At 46.6% G+C, this 20644-nt stretch overlaps 1 protein-coding gene across 5 annotated transcripts in view; it reads left to right on the top strand.

Annotated features, from left to right (window-relative positions):
• The window catches only part of EHBP1 (EH domain binding protein 1), a 2510899-nt gene that overhangs the window by 1929003 nt on the left and 561252 nt on the right, over positions 1-20644 (top strand). For 3 of the 5 annotated variants that reach the window (XM_069608214.1, XM_069608213.1, XM_069608211.1), the window contains one exon: positions 20247-20394. In XM_069608214.1, the coding sequence (XP_069464315.1) occupies positions 20247-20394 (148 nt within the window). The remainder of the gene's footprint in view (positions 1-20246; positions 20395-20644) is intronic. The other 2 variants (XM_069608212.1, XM_069608215.1) reach the window with 1 other exon arrangement.

The following is a 20644-nucleotide window of genomic DNA, read 5'->3' as shown; positions in this document are numbered from 1 at the left end:
ACGGATGCCTCCCAGGAGGGATGGGGGGCGCACACCGGAGATCTCCACGCAAGAGGCCTTTGGCTCCCGGAGGAGAAGTCACTACACATCAATGTCCTGGAGCTCCGAGCAGTGTTCTGGGCCCTCAGGTCGTTCCTTCCGACAACACCACCACGATGTTCTACATCCAGAAGCAGGGGGCACCAGATCCCCAGCCCTATCCAAGGAAGCGCAGGATCTGTGGCACTAGGCCGTCGGCCAAGGGATGTTCCTGTTACCCTTCCATCTGGCAGGATTAAAGAACTCCATCGCCGACTCACTGAGCAGGGAGCTGCACTCGTGCCACGAGTAGGAGCTGCGGCTGGATTAAGTGGATCTCCTATTCCCACGATGGGGCAATCCCCAGATCGACACATTTGCGACGGCGACGAGCGCCAAGTGCCGGAGGTTCACCAGCAGGTTTCCCCAGCTGGAGAGCATGGGCGATGCCTTCTCATTCCCTTGGGATGGCCTTTTCCTGTATGCGTTCCCCCTGTTGCCGTTGCTGCTGAAACTCATCAGTCAACTCAGACGGTCCCGGTGCAGGATGATCCTCGTCGCACCAGCATGGCCGAGGCAGATCTGGTTTCCGGACCTTCTGGACTTGTCAGCCCCCCCCCGGTCAAACTACTGACAGACGCGGATCTTCACACCAGGGAAAGACGCGTCATCCTCCATCACGACCCAGGATCGCTGAACCTGCAGGCCTGGCTCCTGCAGCACTAGATTTCAGAGGGTACGATATCCCGGCGAACTGCAAGGAGGTGCTTGCAAAGGCCAGGGCGTCCTCGACTCTCAAGTGCTATGGACACAAATGGAAGAGGTTCTCTGTCTGGTGCCATGCACAGAAGATTAACCCTTTGTGGATTACGGCCCCTCAAGTGCTGCTGTACTTGCTATCGCTGGCCAAGGTGGGGCTGGCGCATGCCTCCATTAAGATCCATCTGGCGGCTATCTCCCGCTACACCAGAACTCCGGGGAGGTCATCTCTATGGGCTCATCGCCTGGTGAAGGAGTTCATGAAAGGACTGTTCTGATTGCTCCCGCCGGTGAAGGCTCCGGCCTCGGCGTGGGAGCTCAACGTGGTGCTGATCAGGCTCATGGGGCCGCCATTCGAGCCTCTGCATTCGGCACTGTTGAAGTTCCTGTCGTGGAAGACAGCATTTCTTGTGGCCATCACCTCCGCACAATGAGTGAGAGATATCCAGGCCCTCTCCTGTAAACATCCTTACCTGACATTCCACGAGACGATGGTGGTGCTGAGGATGCACCCCCCCTTCATTCCGAAGGTGCTGTCGGACTTCCATCTCAACGAGCCCTTGGTGTTACCTGTTTTCTTCCCGTCGCCTTCGTCGCTGGCTGAGAGGACTTTGCACTCCCTGGATGTGGCTAGAGTGCTGAAGTTCTACGTGGACCGCACAAAGAGTTTTCGGAAGACATCACAGCTGTTTGTGAACTTTGGACCTGTGAACCAAAGGAAGCCCTCTCGAAGGCTTCCATTTCCAGATGGCTCTCTGGCTGCATCATGCACTGTCACCGGTTGGCAAACCGACCGTTGCCCGGCTATCCGAGAGCCCATTCAACCAGAGCGATCGCTGCTACCACGGTGTTCCTTTCTGGTGTGCCCCTGCTGGACATCTGCAGGGCTACTACGTGGAGGTCGACGCACACCTTCACGAGATTCTACTGCATCCACCGGGATTCCAGAGAGGAGTCCAGAGTCGGCCAGGCAGTGCTGCACAACCTGTTCGCCTGAAGGTGAGAGTGGTGAGGAGGTAAGAGATGCTTAATGTTGAGCCTTGCCACCTCCCGTGGTTGTGCATGTGTGTACTGCTATGTATTCTTGTATTCATTAGCATGTGAATCCATGCCAGACCCTATACTGGAGAAGGAACAAGTTACTTACCTGTAACTGTTATTCTCCAGCATGGGTCTGACATGGATTCACATGCGAACCCTACCTCCTAACCCTCTTCCGCTGTTCTCTTGGTCCTACTGCCACTTAACGTGCTACCAAATCTGAAGATGGTGGCCAGATGAGGGGCTTAGGTAGAGGGCAGTCATTGGATGGGGGCAGTATGACCCAGATACCAGTGATTGGTTACTAGTGGAAAGACAGTTCAGAAACGAAACTGAAATGGATTTTTTCTTTACCGATGATTCCCAGCCTGACGATGGGGAATAGTCATGAGCATGTGACTCCATCCCAGGCCCATGCTGGAGAACAGCAGTTACAGGTAAGTAACTTGTTCCATAGTAACTCTTGTAAAAGACAGTATCTGCTGGTTTTCGGAATGGATTCAGACATTCTTTTTACACAATTAAAGGCACGCGACCACTCCGGTAATACGAAAAACGTTTAATAATGGATAGAATAGTCTTTTTTTTCCCATGCAAACACTCTCGCTTTCAGAATAGGCGCACGTGTTACATTTCAGTTGTTAACAGTTTACTTGGAAGTGACAAACAACTTCTACTCGCTTTCAACTCTATGCAAGTTGCTTTGGAGTTGGTTAAGTGATCGGCAAGGCTTATTAAGGGACACTGCGGTTGTGGGTTGCTTCGCTCTCCTGATTTCCTCGACCTCTGCTACTTCTTTGGGCTCACTTGGGACCCACACCCTTCTGCAGCATGGGTGTCTACGTTCCGGCCTTCTTAAGTGGGAGTCTACTTGACTCCCGACTCCCTCAGCTTGCCTTGAGCCTCTGGCCTTGGGTTTCCCGCTCGATCATGGCTCTGCAATCACAGTAATTCGGCTCACATGAGGAAAACTTCACTTTAAGCGCGTCTTCCTCTGCACAGTCTCTGAAATAAAGATTTTGAGAAAACAGGACCCTCTCAGAATTTACAGGTGAAATCTGCCTTCTCCACTTTCCGGCGTCGCTTCTGTGCTCCCTCTTCCTCGTGAATTGCCAGCCTTGTGCTGCTCCTCTACTACTACTACTACTACTACTACTACTACTTCTACTACTACTGCTTCTGCCAGCCTTCCAACTCCTGCTCTAGCTCCTTCGTCTTCTCCTCTCTTGCTGCAGCCTTTTATGCCCTACAGGTTTCACAATTGGCTTTAGGTGTGAGCCATCAGCCTCAATTGCCTGACTTCTGAAATGGCTATTAGGCTTAATTGCCTGCCTGCTACATCTACATGCCTCTTCAGCCCTCTTCCTCATCTCAGTTGCTCTAGGATTCTGGGACATGTAGTTTGTTTCATCAAAGTTAGGTTTTTTTACTTTTTGATTTCTTCTTAGGGTAGATTTAATTCTTCAGTAATTTTAAATGAGGGGCTGTCAGTTTTAACTTATCTAGAGGAAGATGGTTTAGAGAAGACAACATTTCCACAATGTTTTGTAGTGTACCCTTGGAATTGAGGATGGCATTTCATTTTAGATACCAAAACGTGTGTCTCTTAGTATAGTGTGCTGTGATGTTACAACCTTAAGTTTCACAACCTTAGATATAATAGGCGGTTGAGAGACATTGAAATGACAATAAGCCATAACCTCTTTTGGCACAGTGGTAAGAGTCTCCCTGTCAGAGGTAAAATACAGTGTCTCATCCCACGGAATATCCCCACTACCCTGGGCCCTGTCTCCACCCAGGTTATCCTCCCACAGTACACCACCCCCAGGGTTAGGATCGGGAAGCGTCTGCTTTCCCCTGGTAACCTGGGAGGAGACATTAGGCAGGGTTTCAGTGAGGGATCCACAGGATTCATCACAGTTTGTTCAGCCGAGTATGCCCATATTGGGACCAATATGAGAGATGATTGTAGGTTTTTCCCCCCGAGAGGATGGTTTTAAAGAACATGAATATGATTTATTATTTAAACTATTAACTAAAGGGGGAATGTTGGAGTGGTAAGGAAAGGTCCCAATGATGAAGAGGGGTTCACATTGTGCACGCCATATACTGGGGCTGTGGCAAAATTGTTGCAATGTTGCAATTTTATGTGTATCCAGTGTATTTAAATGTGAATGGGATGTGTTACTTCGTGTTAGTTTGTGTTCAAGTTGATACATATTATACTCATACGTTCCGTTCCCTTTCCTCCATCCTTGTGGGGACGTCCCCCAACCTTTGGCAGCGAACAAATGGAGCTTCCCCTTTAAATTTAGTATAGCGCACAGGCCGTAGCCTCAGCCATGGGATGACCCCGCTGGGCCTCTCTCTCTCTCCGGCGCCTCACCTCAATCCCTTTTTCCACACGGATGGTGTCAGACCTGGCAGCCAGCACAGAGACTTCTTTTAGCTCTCCACCTTCTCCCCGTTTGTTTTTGTCAATTCTTATTTCACTTCCCTTCGGTACCTCACGTCCCCCCGGTGCATGTTGACTGCAGGAAGATTCACAAGGTGTGCCTCATGCGTCTGTTCGTTCCCGGGCCTCTGACCACCATGTGCTCTGTCTTGAGTGCTTGGGTCCCGAACACTGCTGGGACTCATGTTCGGCCGGCAACGCTCTTGTTCACAGGGAATTAAAGCATCATTTGTAGTGGTGGAGGGAGATCTTCCACACTTCTCCTCTGTCCCCCTGACAAGGTAGGCCCTCTGTTCCGCACGGCTCCACATCGCGGCGACTCCTTCCTCAGGGTTCCCACAATCAGGGTTCCTCAGATTGAGGTTCTGGCATGCCAGAGGCCCCTAAGGCTACCGGTGCCCAGGCCGTAGAGCCTGGCGGCTCTTCGGGCAGTCCGGGGACAGACATGAGGCCTTCCAGGCTACCGGTTCCCAAGCTGTGGGTGCTCAGGGGCCCTACCAGGCTGTTCTCAGAAGGACAACCAGGCTCGTCCTCTTCTACCCAAGGGGTTGAGGGATCGGCGAGTGCGACCTCCAAGAATCTGTCCTGGGCTAGATCCAGCATGGCTACCGTAACAGGTGCAGATGGCTATGAGCCTACCGGAGCTCGCTCCGAGGTTGAGAATCCAGGCGTTACGACTACCTGCTGGCCGGCTGGCCGGCTGAGGGCAAAGTGCCTACCAGAAGGATCTCTGAAGGCTATGCTTCTGCTTCGGGTGGAAGACTCAAGCTGTATCCTCTCGTGTCTGAGGCCCCTCTTGTCTTGGAGCCTTTATGCCCTCCCACCCACCCAGGGTGTGGCGTAAGGCTTCAAAATGGCAGAGCGGAACGTGGCCGAGCCTTCCAGGTAGGTGGCCAGCTTGGTTCCAGCGCTTTCAACCATCAAATGGGCTTTGCAGGATGACCGCAGCCCCGTTCCCTCTGGAAGTGGCAGGGGATTATACGGTGCAAGTTTTTGGTCCCCTAAGGTCCATCTACCCATCACAGCCATGCGGCTACACGCACCAGACGCCTCAGCGCTTTGACCAGAAGCCTGTTTACTTTTATAAATATAGATAGATGTTTCACAATCAGTTACAAGATGCCATTTCACTCTTTCTTATATATGCTACAATCTCTTGCTGGTTGTATTAATTTTAATCTATGACTAGGACTTCAATACTCAAGTTGAGTAATTATAAACCTCATGAAAAGACACCTTCCTTTTCTGTCCAAAAAGCAAAGTGAGCATTGTTTTTGTTTTAAAAAGTGGGTTCTAGTCAGAAGTATTTCTTCACTTTAAACTTGGTAGAAAGAATACTTAGATTCTGGTTGTAGTTCCAGAACCTTACTTTTATTTTAAACTCCTTTATGAATAAAGTCACAGCTAAGCTCCAAACCACAACTCATTCTATTTCACAAAAGCCTTAGATGCTTCAGAAAAGTGGGGTTTGCATGTAGCGCCCCGCTTTCCCCAGCCATTGAAGCTAAGAGGTTGGGTATCCTCTTTGGCAGTAAATTTTCATGCTTCCCACAAATCAATCTGGCAGCAAGGAAAACACAATGTTCAATTACACATGGCTGAGTAAATCATGCCTTACATTTTGTTGCCACAAATAATTGAGAAAGTCAAACCCCTGGTACACATCGGACTGGAATTATTGCAACTCCACCTACGTAGACCTCAGTACACATCTCATCCATCAACTGCAAGTACTTATAAATAAGCTCCCTATGGAACAGAGTCCACCTAAATACACTATGTACACAAAACCCATATTACGTCGGTCCGACCTACCTGCAATATACCTTTAGCAGTTACCAACCTAGAAGTATTGTGAAATCTAACAAACTTAATTTAGTCTCCACCCCGAATTTCAGAAGGAGTCGTCACCATGGGGACGCTGCATTAGTTTGGTATAGAAGCTAGAACAGGCTTCAAGAACAAATCGAGTCGGGTTGGTGGGGTCAAGAGACTTAACAAGGAATGGTTACTCAAATAAGCATTTGAGGCCTTGTCATAACACCAGAACTTCATCCCTTTTATACACTGTGCGTGAACATTTTAATATTGCTTCATGCTTTTCAGCTTAATTATAAATATACTGGCTTGCTTATATTGTGAGGGATCATGTGATGTACCTCTGTCCTCCTTCCCATCAGTACCCTTTGCTTTGAAGTGGCTAGTACTGTAATTTGATACGTTAGAAAGCTTCAAATAAAATAAAAAATAAAACTGATAAGTCGCCTTTTATGTGCGTAAATGACACTCGATGTAATTTGACACAGTGAACTCTATCTATTGTATGTCTGTGTTAAATAGCCAAGCTTAGTGGGATAATGTGCTCCCTGAAGAAATATATGTGCACCCTGAATGTCACGGTTTGCATTCAAAGCGGGGGCTGAATCCAGACTTTCATCCTTTCTAGGTCAATGAAGGGAGTACAATTGGGTCAGGAAATAGTACTGTCTGGCAATAACATTGCTGCCAACTGTGGCATCTAGTGACGTAAAATAATGTAATATATAGCAGTGCGTGTTATGATATTTAAGAGTATTACTTCACCAGTTTTATTCCAAATCATGTAATGGCTACAGAGTGGAAAGGAGGCTACGAAACATCAGACAACTCAACTTTCCATTGATTTCTGGTGTTTAAGCTACCAATCCTTTCTTTAAAAAAGTGGTCATGGCGCAAAATCTCCCAGGCATAAGTGCATACATATTGTCCACGTCTTCCCAAAAGGTTATGAGATATTAACGTTGAGAAATGCATTCAAGCAAGTTGGGTAATAACTCTGCTCTTCTATCTGCCACATGTTGAGTGGCCAAGACAGTATCAAGAGCAGATTCTTCCAGAACTCCATTGGCTACTTTTCCCCCCTTTTGTAGCCACCAGGGTCGGATTGACCTGCCGGCCATTTGGCCCGTGGGTGGGCCGAAATCATGACGAGGCCCTGGGGGCTGGTTCCTGAAGCACAGGCATGGGTTTCACATCAGGAGCCGGCCCCCAGGCCTCGCCGGATGCAAGTTGCAAAGAATTTGTAAGTAACTTACAGATCTTTTGCAGCCCCGCCGGCCCGCTGTCGATGCAGAGAAAGGTAACACTTACCTTTCTTTGATCAATGCGGCGGGTCGACGACGGCCAACTGCCGCGGCTTTCAACACCATGGTGCCAGCAGCAGTCTGTGTTACAAAGCACTGGGAGGGAGTGGCAGGGCTGGGCGGGGTCGGGGCTGTTATGAACCACCAAATTCGCCCTTTTTGGACTTCATGGTCCATGATGCACCGCGGCATTAATTCAGTGATCCTTCCAACATGGCCGACGGGCCTGAAACGCTACGCTCTAGCCTTTGCGCGCAATGCTCGACTTCCTAGAAAAGAGACAAGCCCCCCGGTTCTGCGCGTCTCAACGCAACTGCTTGGAGTTGCTAGATGTGTGTTTCGAGTCCACTTCCCATGCTATCTCCAGTTCCGTACCTTTCCGTTTTTCTTTCGCTTGTTTCCTCAAATCCCGTGCGATTCTCTCTTTACCCGCGAGCCTGTACCTCTCCACAGATTCGTCTTGTGCTCGGTCCTGCGGGGTCCTGGACACTCTCTGATCGTGGGACTCTTACCTCCATCCTGGATTCACGACTACATTCCTGGATACTGAACGCCATCCGGCTAAGGACAGCCAGCTACCTCACCTTGGAACCCGAAGACAACACTCCCAAAAGCAACCGCATATTACCCTTGTCCAAAAGAAGCATGTGCTCCACATGCCTCAGATCCAGAACCTATGCAATTAGGTGCCTTCCGTGGACCAATTTCTCCACAAGAAAGGATCTGTTGGATTAATACCGGACTTTGCATTTACGGTGCCTCTGATAAACATCTTGTGAGAGAATACCCTATAGCACCACCCCGGCGTTCGGGAAACGCCAGCTCCCAATCCTAAGCGGAGCACAGCTTTGGGAGAAAGATGCCTGCTCCGCATCCATTCCTTCCTTGAACACTCCAGGACAGAACACTTAAGTGATTCTTCAGACATTCTTGTCACCTACCAAGAAGAATCTTACCCCATCCTGGCCCTAGTGGACTGCGGTGCCATGGGTATTTTCATAGATCACGACTGGGCTGCCAGTCACCACATTCCTCGGGAACCCAAAGTTGTAATACATCTTCAGGACCCATTACTCACCAAACCAAGGAATTACTACTATTGATAAACAATCATCAGGAAAAGCTCCGATTTGACATCATAAAGGTTGCTCATTACCCCATGGTTCTAGGCATGCCCTGGCTTCAGAAGCACAATCCTTACATCAACTGGGCAGCAGAATCCCTGTTTCTAGGTTCTGAATTTTACATGTCCCACTGTTTGTCTCAAGACGCATTACAAGACCCTCTAGTGACCTCCCAGAACCACAAGCAATCATCCTTAAGTGTATCCAACGTTATCCAAGTACCTGAGATCTATTAAATGTACTCAGATGTATTTTCAACAGCCATTGTTCAATCTCTTCTACCCCATAGGCCAGAGGATTGTGCCATTGACACAGATGCTTCAGCAGTGATTCCATTCGGGAGGATGTTCATATTATCCGTGTTAGGCAGAAACCTGTGCAGTTCCCTTTGGGAACACTGCAAAAGATTTAGGACTACAGGTGTTAGCAGTACACCCACTTGGTAGCAGTCTGTACCACCCAGATTTACCTGGTAGCTGTGGCTGAGCAGTCAGACTTCCCTCAAGAAGAGTTAGGCAGTATGCAAAGTATACACAATAGGCACTCAGATACAATAGCACAAGCAAACACTTGACCAGAGCTTTGGTATCAAGGTATATAATTATTTATTTAAAAACACACTTATTGAAACACTCCAGCACTATTATTGTAAATCACTCTAAACACAGTTACTATTATTATATATATACATCCCTTATTCCTTATCAGACAAGTCTTAGTTAACACCACAGGGAGGGAAAAAGGCAGAATGTAGGAAGATACACCACTCTAATACTTTGGAACACTTTAGCAAGGCAGAAAAGACAAAAGTTACTGGTGAGCCAAATTCCATCGGCCGGGCCCACTCTTAGAGAGAGCAGAGCACAAATGCGCCCAAGATCACACAATTACAATAGGCTTTCAAAATCTTGCAGGGAGTTCAGAAAAGGGTTTAGAGAGGCTCAGAAAAGTTTAGCCAGGGTGTCCCGGGCTAACTCAGGTTCGAAAGCTGGGGGCTAAATCTACCCCGTACAGTCGGTTGCAAGGGAAGCCAGGCGGACCACGGTACCTTAGGTGGAAAGGATCCTCCACCGGAGGCAGTTGTTCCTGGCAGTGGGTGCAAGTTGCAGTGTCGTCCAGAAGAAGAGAAGCTTCTGACATGGAGGAAAGATGAAGGTCGTTGCACTGCCAGGGAAGAAACCAGCCGCAGAGTTTTCCGGTTAAAGGTAATAACCTTTGATTCGCGGTAGGGGTGAAACGTGGTATCCCGGTTGCCGGGGTGCTTGGCACAGGCAAGGCGGCCACGAGATGCTCCAGGAAGCGAAAAAGGAAGCAGACTGGTTATCCCCACCAGTCGAAGGAAGAAGACTCTCCGGGCTGGAGATCTCCTCTGTCGTTGGGAAAAGTGGTGAGACGGTTCAGCAGGGCTCCACCGGTGGTGTCGTCGTAGCAGGTCGGCTCAGCTTCTCCCTCGTCGGATTTTTAGGTCCTGTGGCGACTTCTAAAGTTCCAGTCCCCAAAGCCCTGCTTTTATGCAGAAAACCCCCATTCACTCAGCCTAGCTGTCACTCAAACATGCTAAGTGGCTCACCACTTGGGCCAATCAGGACGGAGTGCGACTTGAGTTGCCTAGGCAACTCAGTCCAGGGTGCCTAAATCCCCCTCCACCCCTCCTAAGTACCCCAGACAGAGTGGCACCACCTTGGAGGGCTTCTGTGGAGAAGCCCGGCAAAAAGTGGAACAAAGGGCTCAACTTGGGTTGGAGTCACAGAAGCGAACACAAATGCCATTTCAGAACCGAGTTCTGGCAAAAAATATCAACTGGAGAATTAATATTAAATAAAGAAACCGGCGGTATGTTTGAGGCTATAGGAATTAAATAATTAAAGTTGGTAGCCTCGAACAATGGGAAATCCCATAGAGATATATTTGCGGTCGAATATAAAAAGTAGTATCGCTGTCCAGTCATTTGGTCGACAGACAAATGGTCGAATTTTTTTTTTATTTATATATATATTTTTCAGGTTTTCGTTTAGGAAAAAAAGGGTTTTTTAGCAAAAAAAGGGGGTTGGGGGGACCCCCGCCAAAAAAAAAGTGAAAATTCAAAAAATAAAATTCAACCATTTGTCTTTCGACCAAATTGCGTCGGCCATTTGTCCTGTCGACCATTTATTTTCGACCAAATGACCTGTAACCAGTAGTATCCACTGCCACCAGCCAAAACTCGATCAGGGGGGACAGAGACGTGCCCCCTCGACTAACAGACCCCGGCAATCGAATTGCCCCGGCCAGTACCTCCACAATATGATGGTTTGTACTGGTTCTGTTCAGAATTCGAGACTAGTAAAGTCAATGGTGACTTTACATGCCCTGGGAGACAGTAGTCCGTCCCAGGGTATGGAGTCTATATTGGGGGGGTCACTATGACACCCCTGTGTTACTGCACTGAGGGTGCTGTGTAACACACATCACAAAAACACATGAAGCCCTATGGAGTAAAAGACCCCATAGCCCATTAAACACATCTCGAGTCAAAGAAACACACTCAAATCATGCCCAAGAGTAAGGGTAAAAGAGTCTCACTCTTGGCAGGAGAAAAAAATAAACCCCAAAAATGTAGCAAAGCTGCTGGGGGACTCACTAGATTAGAAAATTCAGCCTAAACAGAGAATTCTCCCTAACAATCCGAACCCGAAAAGAAGGCTCTACGAGAATACCTGGATACCAACCTGGCAAATGGTACTATCCAGCATACAAAATCTCCAGCCGGTGCTTCCCTATTCTTTGTTCCTAAGAAAGACACTAAAGAACTTCGGCCTTGTTTGGATTACCGTGGTCTCAACCAATGTACCCTCAAAGACAGCTATCCACTACCACTTATTTCTGACATCCTGGAGGCAGTACGAGGTGCTGTCATCTTCACTAAACTCGATCTTAGGGGTGCTTACCATCTCATCCGAATAAGGGAAGGCGATGAATGGAAGACGGCCTTCGGAACTCCCTTTGGCCACTTTGAGTATCTGGTAATGCCCTTCGATCTCGCCAACGCCCCTGCAGTTTTTCAACGCTTCATGGATAGAGTTTTCTCTGATATGCTGTTCCTTTTCGTCATTGTGTACCTGGATGATACACTGATTTACTCCAATGACCCCCAGATCCATCAAGAACATGTAAAGGCAGTCTTACAACGTTTACGAGAACACAAACTCCTGGCCAAGCCAGAAAAATGTCTCTTTCATGTCCCAACCGTTTATTATCTTGGATTTGTGCTTAGCTCCAAAGGAATCGGAATGGATCCTTCCAAGGTCGACTCCATACTTTCTTGGCCAGCACCCGCCACTCTGAAACAGATTCAATCCTTCCTTGGACTTGCACATTTTTACTGAAAATTCATTCCCGCATTTTCTGACATAGTGCATCCCATTGTAACACTCTTAAAGAAGGATACTCCATTTAAATGGTCTACTGCTCAAGAGACGGCTTTTCAACAACTGAAACAAGAATTTACTCAAGCCCCAATCCTGGCTCATCCCGACATAGACCAGCCTTTTTTGGTGGAAACAGACACTTCAGACTACGCAATTGGTGCGGTCTTAAAACAAGAATTCGAAGACAAAATGGAACATCCTATTGCATATCTATCCCGCAATTTGACTCCCAGTGAGAGCCACTATTCCATCCTGAAGAAAGAGTTGCTGGCCATCCGACAAGCCTTCACCAACTGGCGCCACCTACTCTTGGGTGCTAAACACCCAGTGCAGGTACGAACAGATCATCGAAACTTTCAAGTCCTACAGTCCCTGGAATGTAGAAACAGCCGTCAATCCCGTTGGGCCTTCTTTTTTGCTCCGTACCAATTCCAAATTAATCACTTTCCTGGAACGAATAACATTTTCGCAGGTGCCTTTTCTAGGCGTCCTGATTACGAGTCCGTCGAAGCCTGGACCTTTCCGAAGATGTTCCCTGAAACCGTGCTTGTGGCACAAGCCAATTTCTTTCCTGGAAGACATCCGTGCAAGAACACCTTCTTCCGGTCTCTGGAAGGAATACATCAGGAATAATCAACGGAACTTAGTAACAAAAGACGGCTATTTCTTCAAGGAAAAACGGCTGGTAATACCCACACAAAAACTGAGGGACAAAATCATGAATCTCTGCCATGACACCTTCCATTCGGGACATCGAGGCATCACTATCACCCTCCGTCTTATACAGAGGCAATTCTGGTGGCCAAAGATGGTAGCTGACAGAAGAACCTACATCCAATCCTGCGCAGTGTGCAATCAGAATAAACATAACAGAAAACCTGCAGGTCTCCTACATCAACCCGCACTACCTACACGACCTTGGGAAATCATCGCCACAGATTTTATCGTGGAATTACCCCCGTCCAGAGGATATACAACCATAATGGTTACCATCGATCTGTTTACCCATATGGCTCACTTCACACCCTTGTTCAAACTACCATCCTCGTTTGAATTGGCTGGAATATTCCTAAAACACATATTTAGACTTCACGGATTGCCTTCCAAGATCATCTCCGACAGAGGACCCCAGTACATATCCCAGTTCTGGAAACAACTATGCCAAATATTAGGCATCCAGCGTGCATTATCTTCGGGATATCATCCACAGACTAATGGGGCAACTGAGCGAGTCAATGAGACCCTAGAACAATACCTCTGCTGTTTCGCAACCAAGGTCCAGGATGACTGGTCGCTTTTGATTCCTGTGGCTGAATTCGCTTACAACAATTCTGATCATTCGGCTATCAAGACAAGTCCATTCTTTTGCAGTCAGGGATTTCATCCTTCAGTTCTAACATCTGTGCTACCACATCCTATCACGGTCCCTGCAGTTGATTCCTGGATTGAAACACTGGCAAACGTACACAGAGATGCTAAAGAACGACTGGAAAAGGCCTGGATAGAAGTCAAACGATATGCAGATACCAAGCGGAGACTTAGCCCTTCATATGCAGTTGGGGATAAGGTTTGGCTATCCTCAAAACTTCTTCCTCTACATCTGCGGACAAATAAACTGGCTCCCAAGTATTATGGACCCTTCTCCATTAAGGAAATCATTAATCCAGTGGCCTTCCGGCTCCAGCTTCCAGAATCCTGGAAAAGGATTCATCCGGTCTTCCACAGTTCTTTTTTTTCTTTCCCTTGTTTCCTCTCCTTACCCGCTAGCCCGTATCCTCTCCCCGGATTCGTCTTGTGCTCAGTCCTGCGGGGTTCCGGACACTCTCCGAGCGTGGGACTCTTACCTCCTTCCTGGATTCACGACTACATTCCTGGATACTGAACGCCATCCGGCTAAGGATAGCCGGCTACCTCACACTGGAACCCGAAGCCTCGCGCCCCAGCCTGTACAGGTCTCGGACAGTGAGAAAAAAGGAAGTCGCACCCAAGAAGGTCACAAGCAAGGAAAAACAGGTGAGAAAGAGAGAAACTTGTGACAGGGGCTGCCTCAGCCCGGCCTGCTCCCTCCCAGTGATTTGTATTACAGACTCTGCTCTCCGCCGCCAGTGCGTGGCACAGAGCGTCCTGCACTGAGTTTCTGGCAGCACTTTACGGTATGCAATTGCTCCTTTGTCTTGCTTCCGGGTGCTCCTTGTATTTTGCATATGCCTAGGCGTTTAGCACTGATGGGATTGTTACCTTCCCACTAGGTGGCCCATCAATACCAAATGCCTAACAGACTTGTTTTGTGTTTCCAGGCAGTGATGGTGAGCAAAATGATATGAGAGGAGGAGGAGGTCGGGATAGTCACTAGGTGGACGTAGTGGTTATTATGCTCTTCGGCTGTCGGCTGTATTCTGCTCTTCTTCGACCGGGTTGTACAAACTCTGAGGTGACAAGTCTGGGTTAATTTCCTGGTTTGCTTGCATAATCACACTGTGCATTTTAGCAGCCCAGTGTGTGTGTCCGTGTGTTACTTTTGATTTGAGGGCTGTGCTGTCATTTTCTCCGTTTTCCTAGTCGGAAGGTGAGGAAATGAAGCATGCCTGAATCATTTGACAGTTTGGCAGTAAATAATATTGTTGCCGTGTAGCAGCATAGGCTGTAATGTCTATTAATTCATCGGGACATGTGCCAGTCTGCGCACATTGCCATATCTGCAGCATTTGACTTGGTAAACCACCAAATCCTCTGCCGCCACCTCAAATCATCTGCCCATTTTTCAGATAAAGGCACCGCCTAGATCACCTCTTTCTTGGACAACAGATCTATGAGGGTCTTCTCCCCCACTGCTGCTGCTGATCCTTCCCCAGTCCTTTGCGCAGTTCCACAAGGATCGTGTGTCTCCCCTATACTTTACAATGTGTTTACGAAAACCACTGTTTGATATTCTGGACTATCTGGGTGTCACCTATACAAATTATGCGGATGACACCCAGATACTCATCCCCATCGCCGGCGACCATACTGTGAACACCCTAGCCATAAACACCATCTACCAAGTCATACAAGCTTGGATGGCTCAACACGAACTATGTTTAAATGACGATAAGACTGAGCTTCTTATCCTGGGCTCCCATCAGAGACGTAACAAACTAGATCCCTCGTTCAAATCATTTGTTATTGATGGTAACACCATTAAAGTGACCAACGACACCAGAACACTAGGCATTTACCTCGATTCTACACTATCTCTCACTAGACAAACCGACTATCTCTCACTAGACAAACCGACGCAATATCATCGGCTTCAGCCCATACCTGTAAGCTCATTACAGCCTGCCGACCCTTCCTCACACCAGCCAATTGTGTCACATTAGCCAGAACCCTGGTTATGTCCAAAATAGATTATTGCAACTCCTTCTACTTGGGTATTAACCAAGGCAACCTCAACAAACTGCAGATCGTCCAAAATAATGCCATCAGAGCCACACTGAACATCCCCAAGAACCATCACGTATCCGATACCAGGCGGAGCCTTGATTGGTTGCCAGTATCACAAAGAGTCTCCCTTAAAACACTAGCCTTGCCACACAAATGTCTTGCCAACCAAACACCAAAATACTTAGCCTGCAGATTTGCCCAACATAGCTCCGCCAGACTTATTAGAACCGCCCAGGCCAACTGCCTTTCCTTACATCGTTTCAAGCTACAAAATTCTGGTGGGATTAGTTTCCCAGTCCTTGCTGCGAAACTCTGGAACTCACTCCCAAACCCTGTCAGAGCTGAACCATCCTTCCACGCCTTCAAGAGCAAGGCCAAAGCCTGGCTGTCTACCCAAGACCTGCCCCGGCACTAACATGTCTACAACACTGCTACTTTACTGCCTCAGTGCATAAACTGCCCTTATCTGCAACCCTACTGTACCTCATGAATTACCAGTACTTACCTGTTGCATACTTGGGGCCTGATAACCAACCTGTTATCACTATTGTTTTTGCTAAGCCTACCTGTCTGTACATTTTTTGGTAGCGTCTCCTCCCCACTTTATATTACACTGTTTACCCTGTTGTTGTTCAATCTGTTGTTGTACACTGTTTACCCGGTTGTTGTTCAATCCGCTATGTTTATTGTATTATAGTACACTTAATCCATGTTGTAACTCAAATTATGCGCCTGGATGCCCTTGGGCCAAGTGCGCTTTACAAATAAATAAATAAAATATCAATGTAAGTAATCCTATTAATACAATGTGTTCCGAATCAAAAATCGCGAGTTGTAATTTTCGCCAATGCGAACCTTTGGACTTTGCGCTATTCCACAGCGTCCTTTTTCGCCTTGATTTTTTTCACGTGATTCCTGCCTCTCAACATCCCAGTTTAGTCCCTTGAAACTCTTACTCCCAAGTTTTTCACCATGTTACTCCCCATAGCCCCAATTCTGACCCATAACCCTATAATTGCCCAGTGTTGCCTCACTCTTGATATAATTGCCACCGTTCTAACTGATACCACTCTCACTGCCCCTGTTCTGGGACTTTTCACTCTCACAGCCCCATTTCTGCCTCATGTTACTCTTGTGGCAGTTATTCTGCTCCATTTTACTCTGAAACCCAGTTCTGTCACCCGTCACTCATTTTGTACTGGAGCTATACCGGAGGAGTTGTGTACCTGACGAAGGCACGCTTGTCACTTAGCCTCATTGAAATCAGAGCATTTCCCAAGATTTTGAAGACAACCGAACAATGCATGCTGGAACTTGTCTTTTCAATGTTTCATTTCATGTGAAACAAATCCGCATATGAAAAGTGTAATGGGTAAACAAATGGTGCAGAGTAAACGTACTACTAATGATATGGCGCCGGTTGCTACAATGCACACCTTGCAGGAACTACATGTAGTTGCTACAAGAGTCCAATGTTGCAGCTGGCTGTCTCTGTATGGGGGATCCTATTTCAAGCCAAGTTACTGCCTTTATACACCAGTTGCAGTAATAGCATGTTTTTTCTGCCATTGTCTCTGTTACGATCAATCATTCCATCTCGGTGCCCTCAGTCACTTGACAAAATCCTTGTGCCTGAAAGCTTGTGTAAAGTGCAGAAATATTTGACCATAGCACATCAAGTTGCTTACCATTGACATCATTGTGCCACAATGAATGCTTTGTTATCATGTGTCCTATCTTTTCCATCTTCATGGCATGCTGTTCAGGATGTTTGTTTGCATGTATGAGGTAACAAGTGCTCAGAGTATTTGATGTCCTGTGAGTGTGCTGCTTTTCATATTTTGCCAACCTCTGAAGCCTGAAAAGTAGAGGCACGCAGGCTTGACATGCAGCCAAATTTGCACCAGACATGCAGATGAACTTAACTGGTCTGTCGTGTGGATACCATTAAACTGGTAACTGAGATTCAACAGCAGAGTAATTGATCATTTTACTATAGCTCAGTGGGTTGAGCACTCGCTGCTGCAATGAGTGTGTGATCTGCAGGTTCGAATCATCACAGCCTTTCATCCGTCCGAGGTCGATCAATGAATACCAACACAGGTAGGGTGATATTGTGTGCATATTTGTTCTATAAAAAAAGAGCTGAAACGTAAGTGCTATACAATAACATATATCATTTGGCCTTGGACGTCTGCTGGCATTCACAGTAATTTGACGTTATGGATCTATACACACAGATATTAGTGATACATATGGTGATCCATTCTTGTATGAAATGTATATCAGATAATCATAACCATGTTTTTCGTAGTGTACTTTGGAACAATGCAATTTGATGCCACTTCCTGTTTTGTCAAGGGGTGAAAGGTCATGTTCGTGCCACTCCCGTGCCTCGGAGCTGTGGACCCTGTCACAGAACTGTATGCAAAGTTATGTTGTAATGTAACAGACACATGAACCCTCCATAAGGTAGCATTTTCAGTAAAGTCGTGAAAGGACTCGATTCACGGATGATGGTTTGAGGGCCACTTTTCTTGAGGCGAGGGGTGGGCCACTTTTTTGGGGCGAGGGGTGGGACACTTTTTTTTGCATGTCCGGCCTTTTTCTTGTCCCAGTCCGACCCTGGTAGCCACTGCCTCAATCACTGGTCAGCAAGTCCCATTTACTACACTCTGTGTTCAAAGCACTTTGCACACAGCCTGCTTCGGTCCATTGCTCATTCACTTTACAACCTGACTTTTTCATTACTCTGACTCCTTCTTTGTTCACATCACCTTCTTCAGTTTTCACTCTTCTGCATTCTCGGAGTGCTGATTACCCTGGCTCACTCACTAGTTTCTTCTTTATTGGCTGCCGCCCTGTCTCCTTCACAGAATCCTCTTGTGCTCTACTGGCTAATCATCCAACCTTTTCATTTTTACTGGTATAACACGATTCATGTTTTGCTGGTCTTCTGCCTCATTTTGCTTGCCATTCCTCATATTGCTCTAGGTTATGTTTTTGGTCACTGCCTCATATATAAGTGGATATTACTGTTAGGGTTCCATACTAATGTTCAATCATGTGGATTCAGAAAGAATTTACTTAAAATGCAAAATAATGTGAATGTTCCAGTTTTCTGCTTGTTTTAATATAATGGGCCTCATTACGAGTTTATCAGTGCATTTCATTTTTGGTGGTAATTTTGTTACGACTACTTGTTTTACTTACTCCATTAAAATTACGATTCATGTTAAATCCTATGAAGTCCCTAAGGAGTCTTATAGACTACAAAAATGGGAATTAAAACCGTGTTACTGCCCTTTATAAACCTGTGGTCCATACATGGGACTGAATAGCGGTAACGGAAAATGAGTTTGGCGGTAATAACAACAGATTTACTGCCAAGCTTGCAATGAAGCCCAATATGTTGCAAGCCTGCCTAATTTATGCACGGTCAATTGTTAGAATTACTCAAATGACAGTATCTCAGTGTATCTAACCCTGTGGTTCCCCCAATACAATTGGTATTTTCTGGTAAAACACCACTCTACCACAGGGATACCGTCATGTCATCATATCACACCATCCAGTATAGATGGCATCCTGGGGGTGGATCTACATGCTTGTATTTTTATTTTCTGGGATTCCAGTTGGTGCTTTCATTGGGTTCAACCTTGTGCTACTTAGCACTACTGTGGTAAGACGCAAACGCATTGTGTGATTGTTGATGGCAAGGGCTCTCCTTTATTTTGATCAAGCCTTTATGACCTAGATAGACTCTACAATCCTGGAACTGTGCCCTCTGGTTACAACAGGATAAACGAAGTACGACTACTAATAAAAAGCACCTCTAAATGGCTTAGTAAGTAAATACACCTGGTGCAACCTGCGGGACGTAGGATCGAATTCTGATGGAAATATTCAGCGTTTCATGTTTCCTGTGCCGATTACATGGGTATCGTGTGTTTGTGTAATACTGACACATCTTTTGTAGAGCTCAACATATCTGAAATACAGTGGAAACAAATGGTATCTGGATTACTGCTATTGTTATTCTTTTTTAGCATTTTCAAATTTCAAACTGTTCAACTGAATATTTAGGCCCATTAAACAGAAAGTCAAATGAGTTAATCAGATGTTCATAGATTCTGGAAGCTCCTTAAGACTTTCCTCTTTTCCTCATCCTTCCCTCCTAATCCTACAGTTGCTGAATCAGTGTCCTTGGCCCTTATGCATCTTTGGGTCCCTGGCCTCCCCCACCAATTCCTCCCAGCTCCTGTCTTTCCACAGCACTTTGCATCTGCACACCCTCCGCTCTGGAGACACGCACTTACACCTCCCGCGGCCTAGGTCGTGTTGCACTCAACTTTCTAGCACTTCGTCCATGGCTCACCCACAGGCTCACACTCCCCAGCACTTAACCCCGCTTCCCACTTCCTTTCTGCACTTGCACGTTCTGAATACTCACAAGCATAGTAGGTTCGCCCCCCTCCCTTTTCCACCTCTGCTCTTAAATATTGTATTGTAATGTATTTCCCACTCCCCCCCTCCCTGCGGGTGCTTTGAAACAGTATATTCTTATTGTATAAGCGCCTAACAAACAAACAATAAATAAATCAATCAAGCCCCCCCCTTTCCCATCGACCAGTTAAATTAATTTGACTTTAACCATTCTGCATAAAGAAGGTAAAAGAACTTTAATTGTAGAGAGGTTAATATCAAGTCAAGAAAGCCTTCCAATTCTAACATGTCTTCAAAAATGGTAGTATGACACCCAACTGATACAGAGCCTGGTGTTTTTAATGTGTGCCGAGCCCCATGCTGTAAATCAGGTCCTATCGCGATGATCAGATTGAGAAAGAAATTGCATTTCTGTCAATTACTTAGTTGGCAACTGTTCAATATATCCCAGCAGCAGGATGAAGAGAGGCGTCGGCAGCTAAGGGAGAGAGCTCGTCAGCTAATAGCAGAAGCTCGATCGGGAGTTAAGATGTCAGAACTTCCTGTCTACAATGAAATGGCTTCAGACAAGTTGAAAGAAAGGTCAAAGGCATCTGGAGGTGAGTCGAGGAACTTCGTATTACACTTAGCAGCTCAGAAATCGATGTCTTGTCTTTTTGTTGAGCAGTGAGGAGGATGTGCTTTAATCAGACCGCATAACATTGTCTAGGTGGTGCGTTGGCTGTGTAATCGTGTTTATCAATCGACTTCCCTAATTCTGCCACATCCACACACTAATTGAGCTACAGCTTTTTGAGAATACTGATAATAACGTAATTTTCAGAAAATGGATTTTACTTGCTGCTCTCT

The sequence above is a fragment of the Ambystoma mexicanum genome, chromosome 4q (genome assembly GCF_040938575.1).
Source record: "Ambystoma mexicanum isolate Mex_15411 chromosome 4q, UKY_AmexF1_1, whole genome shotgun sequence".
Classification (NCBI taxonomy): Eukaryota; Metazoa; Chordata; class Amphibia; order Caudata; family Ambystomatidae; genus Ambystoma; species Ambystoma mexicanum.
Note: the sequence above shows the minus strand (reverse complement) of the source record. Positions and strands in the feature narration are given on the sequence as shown.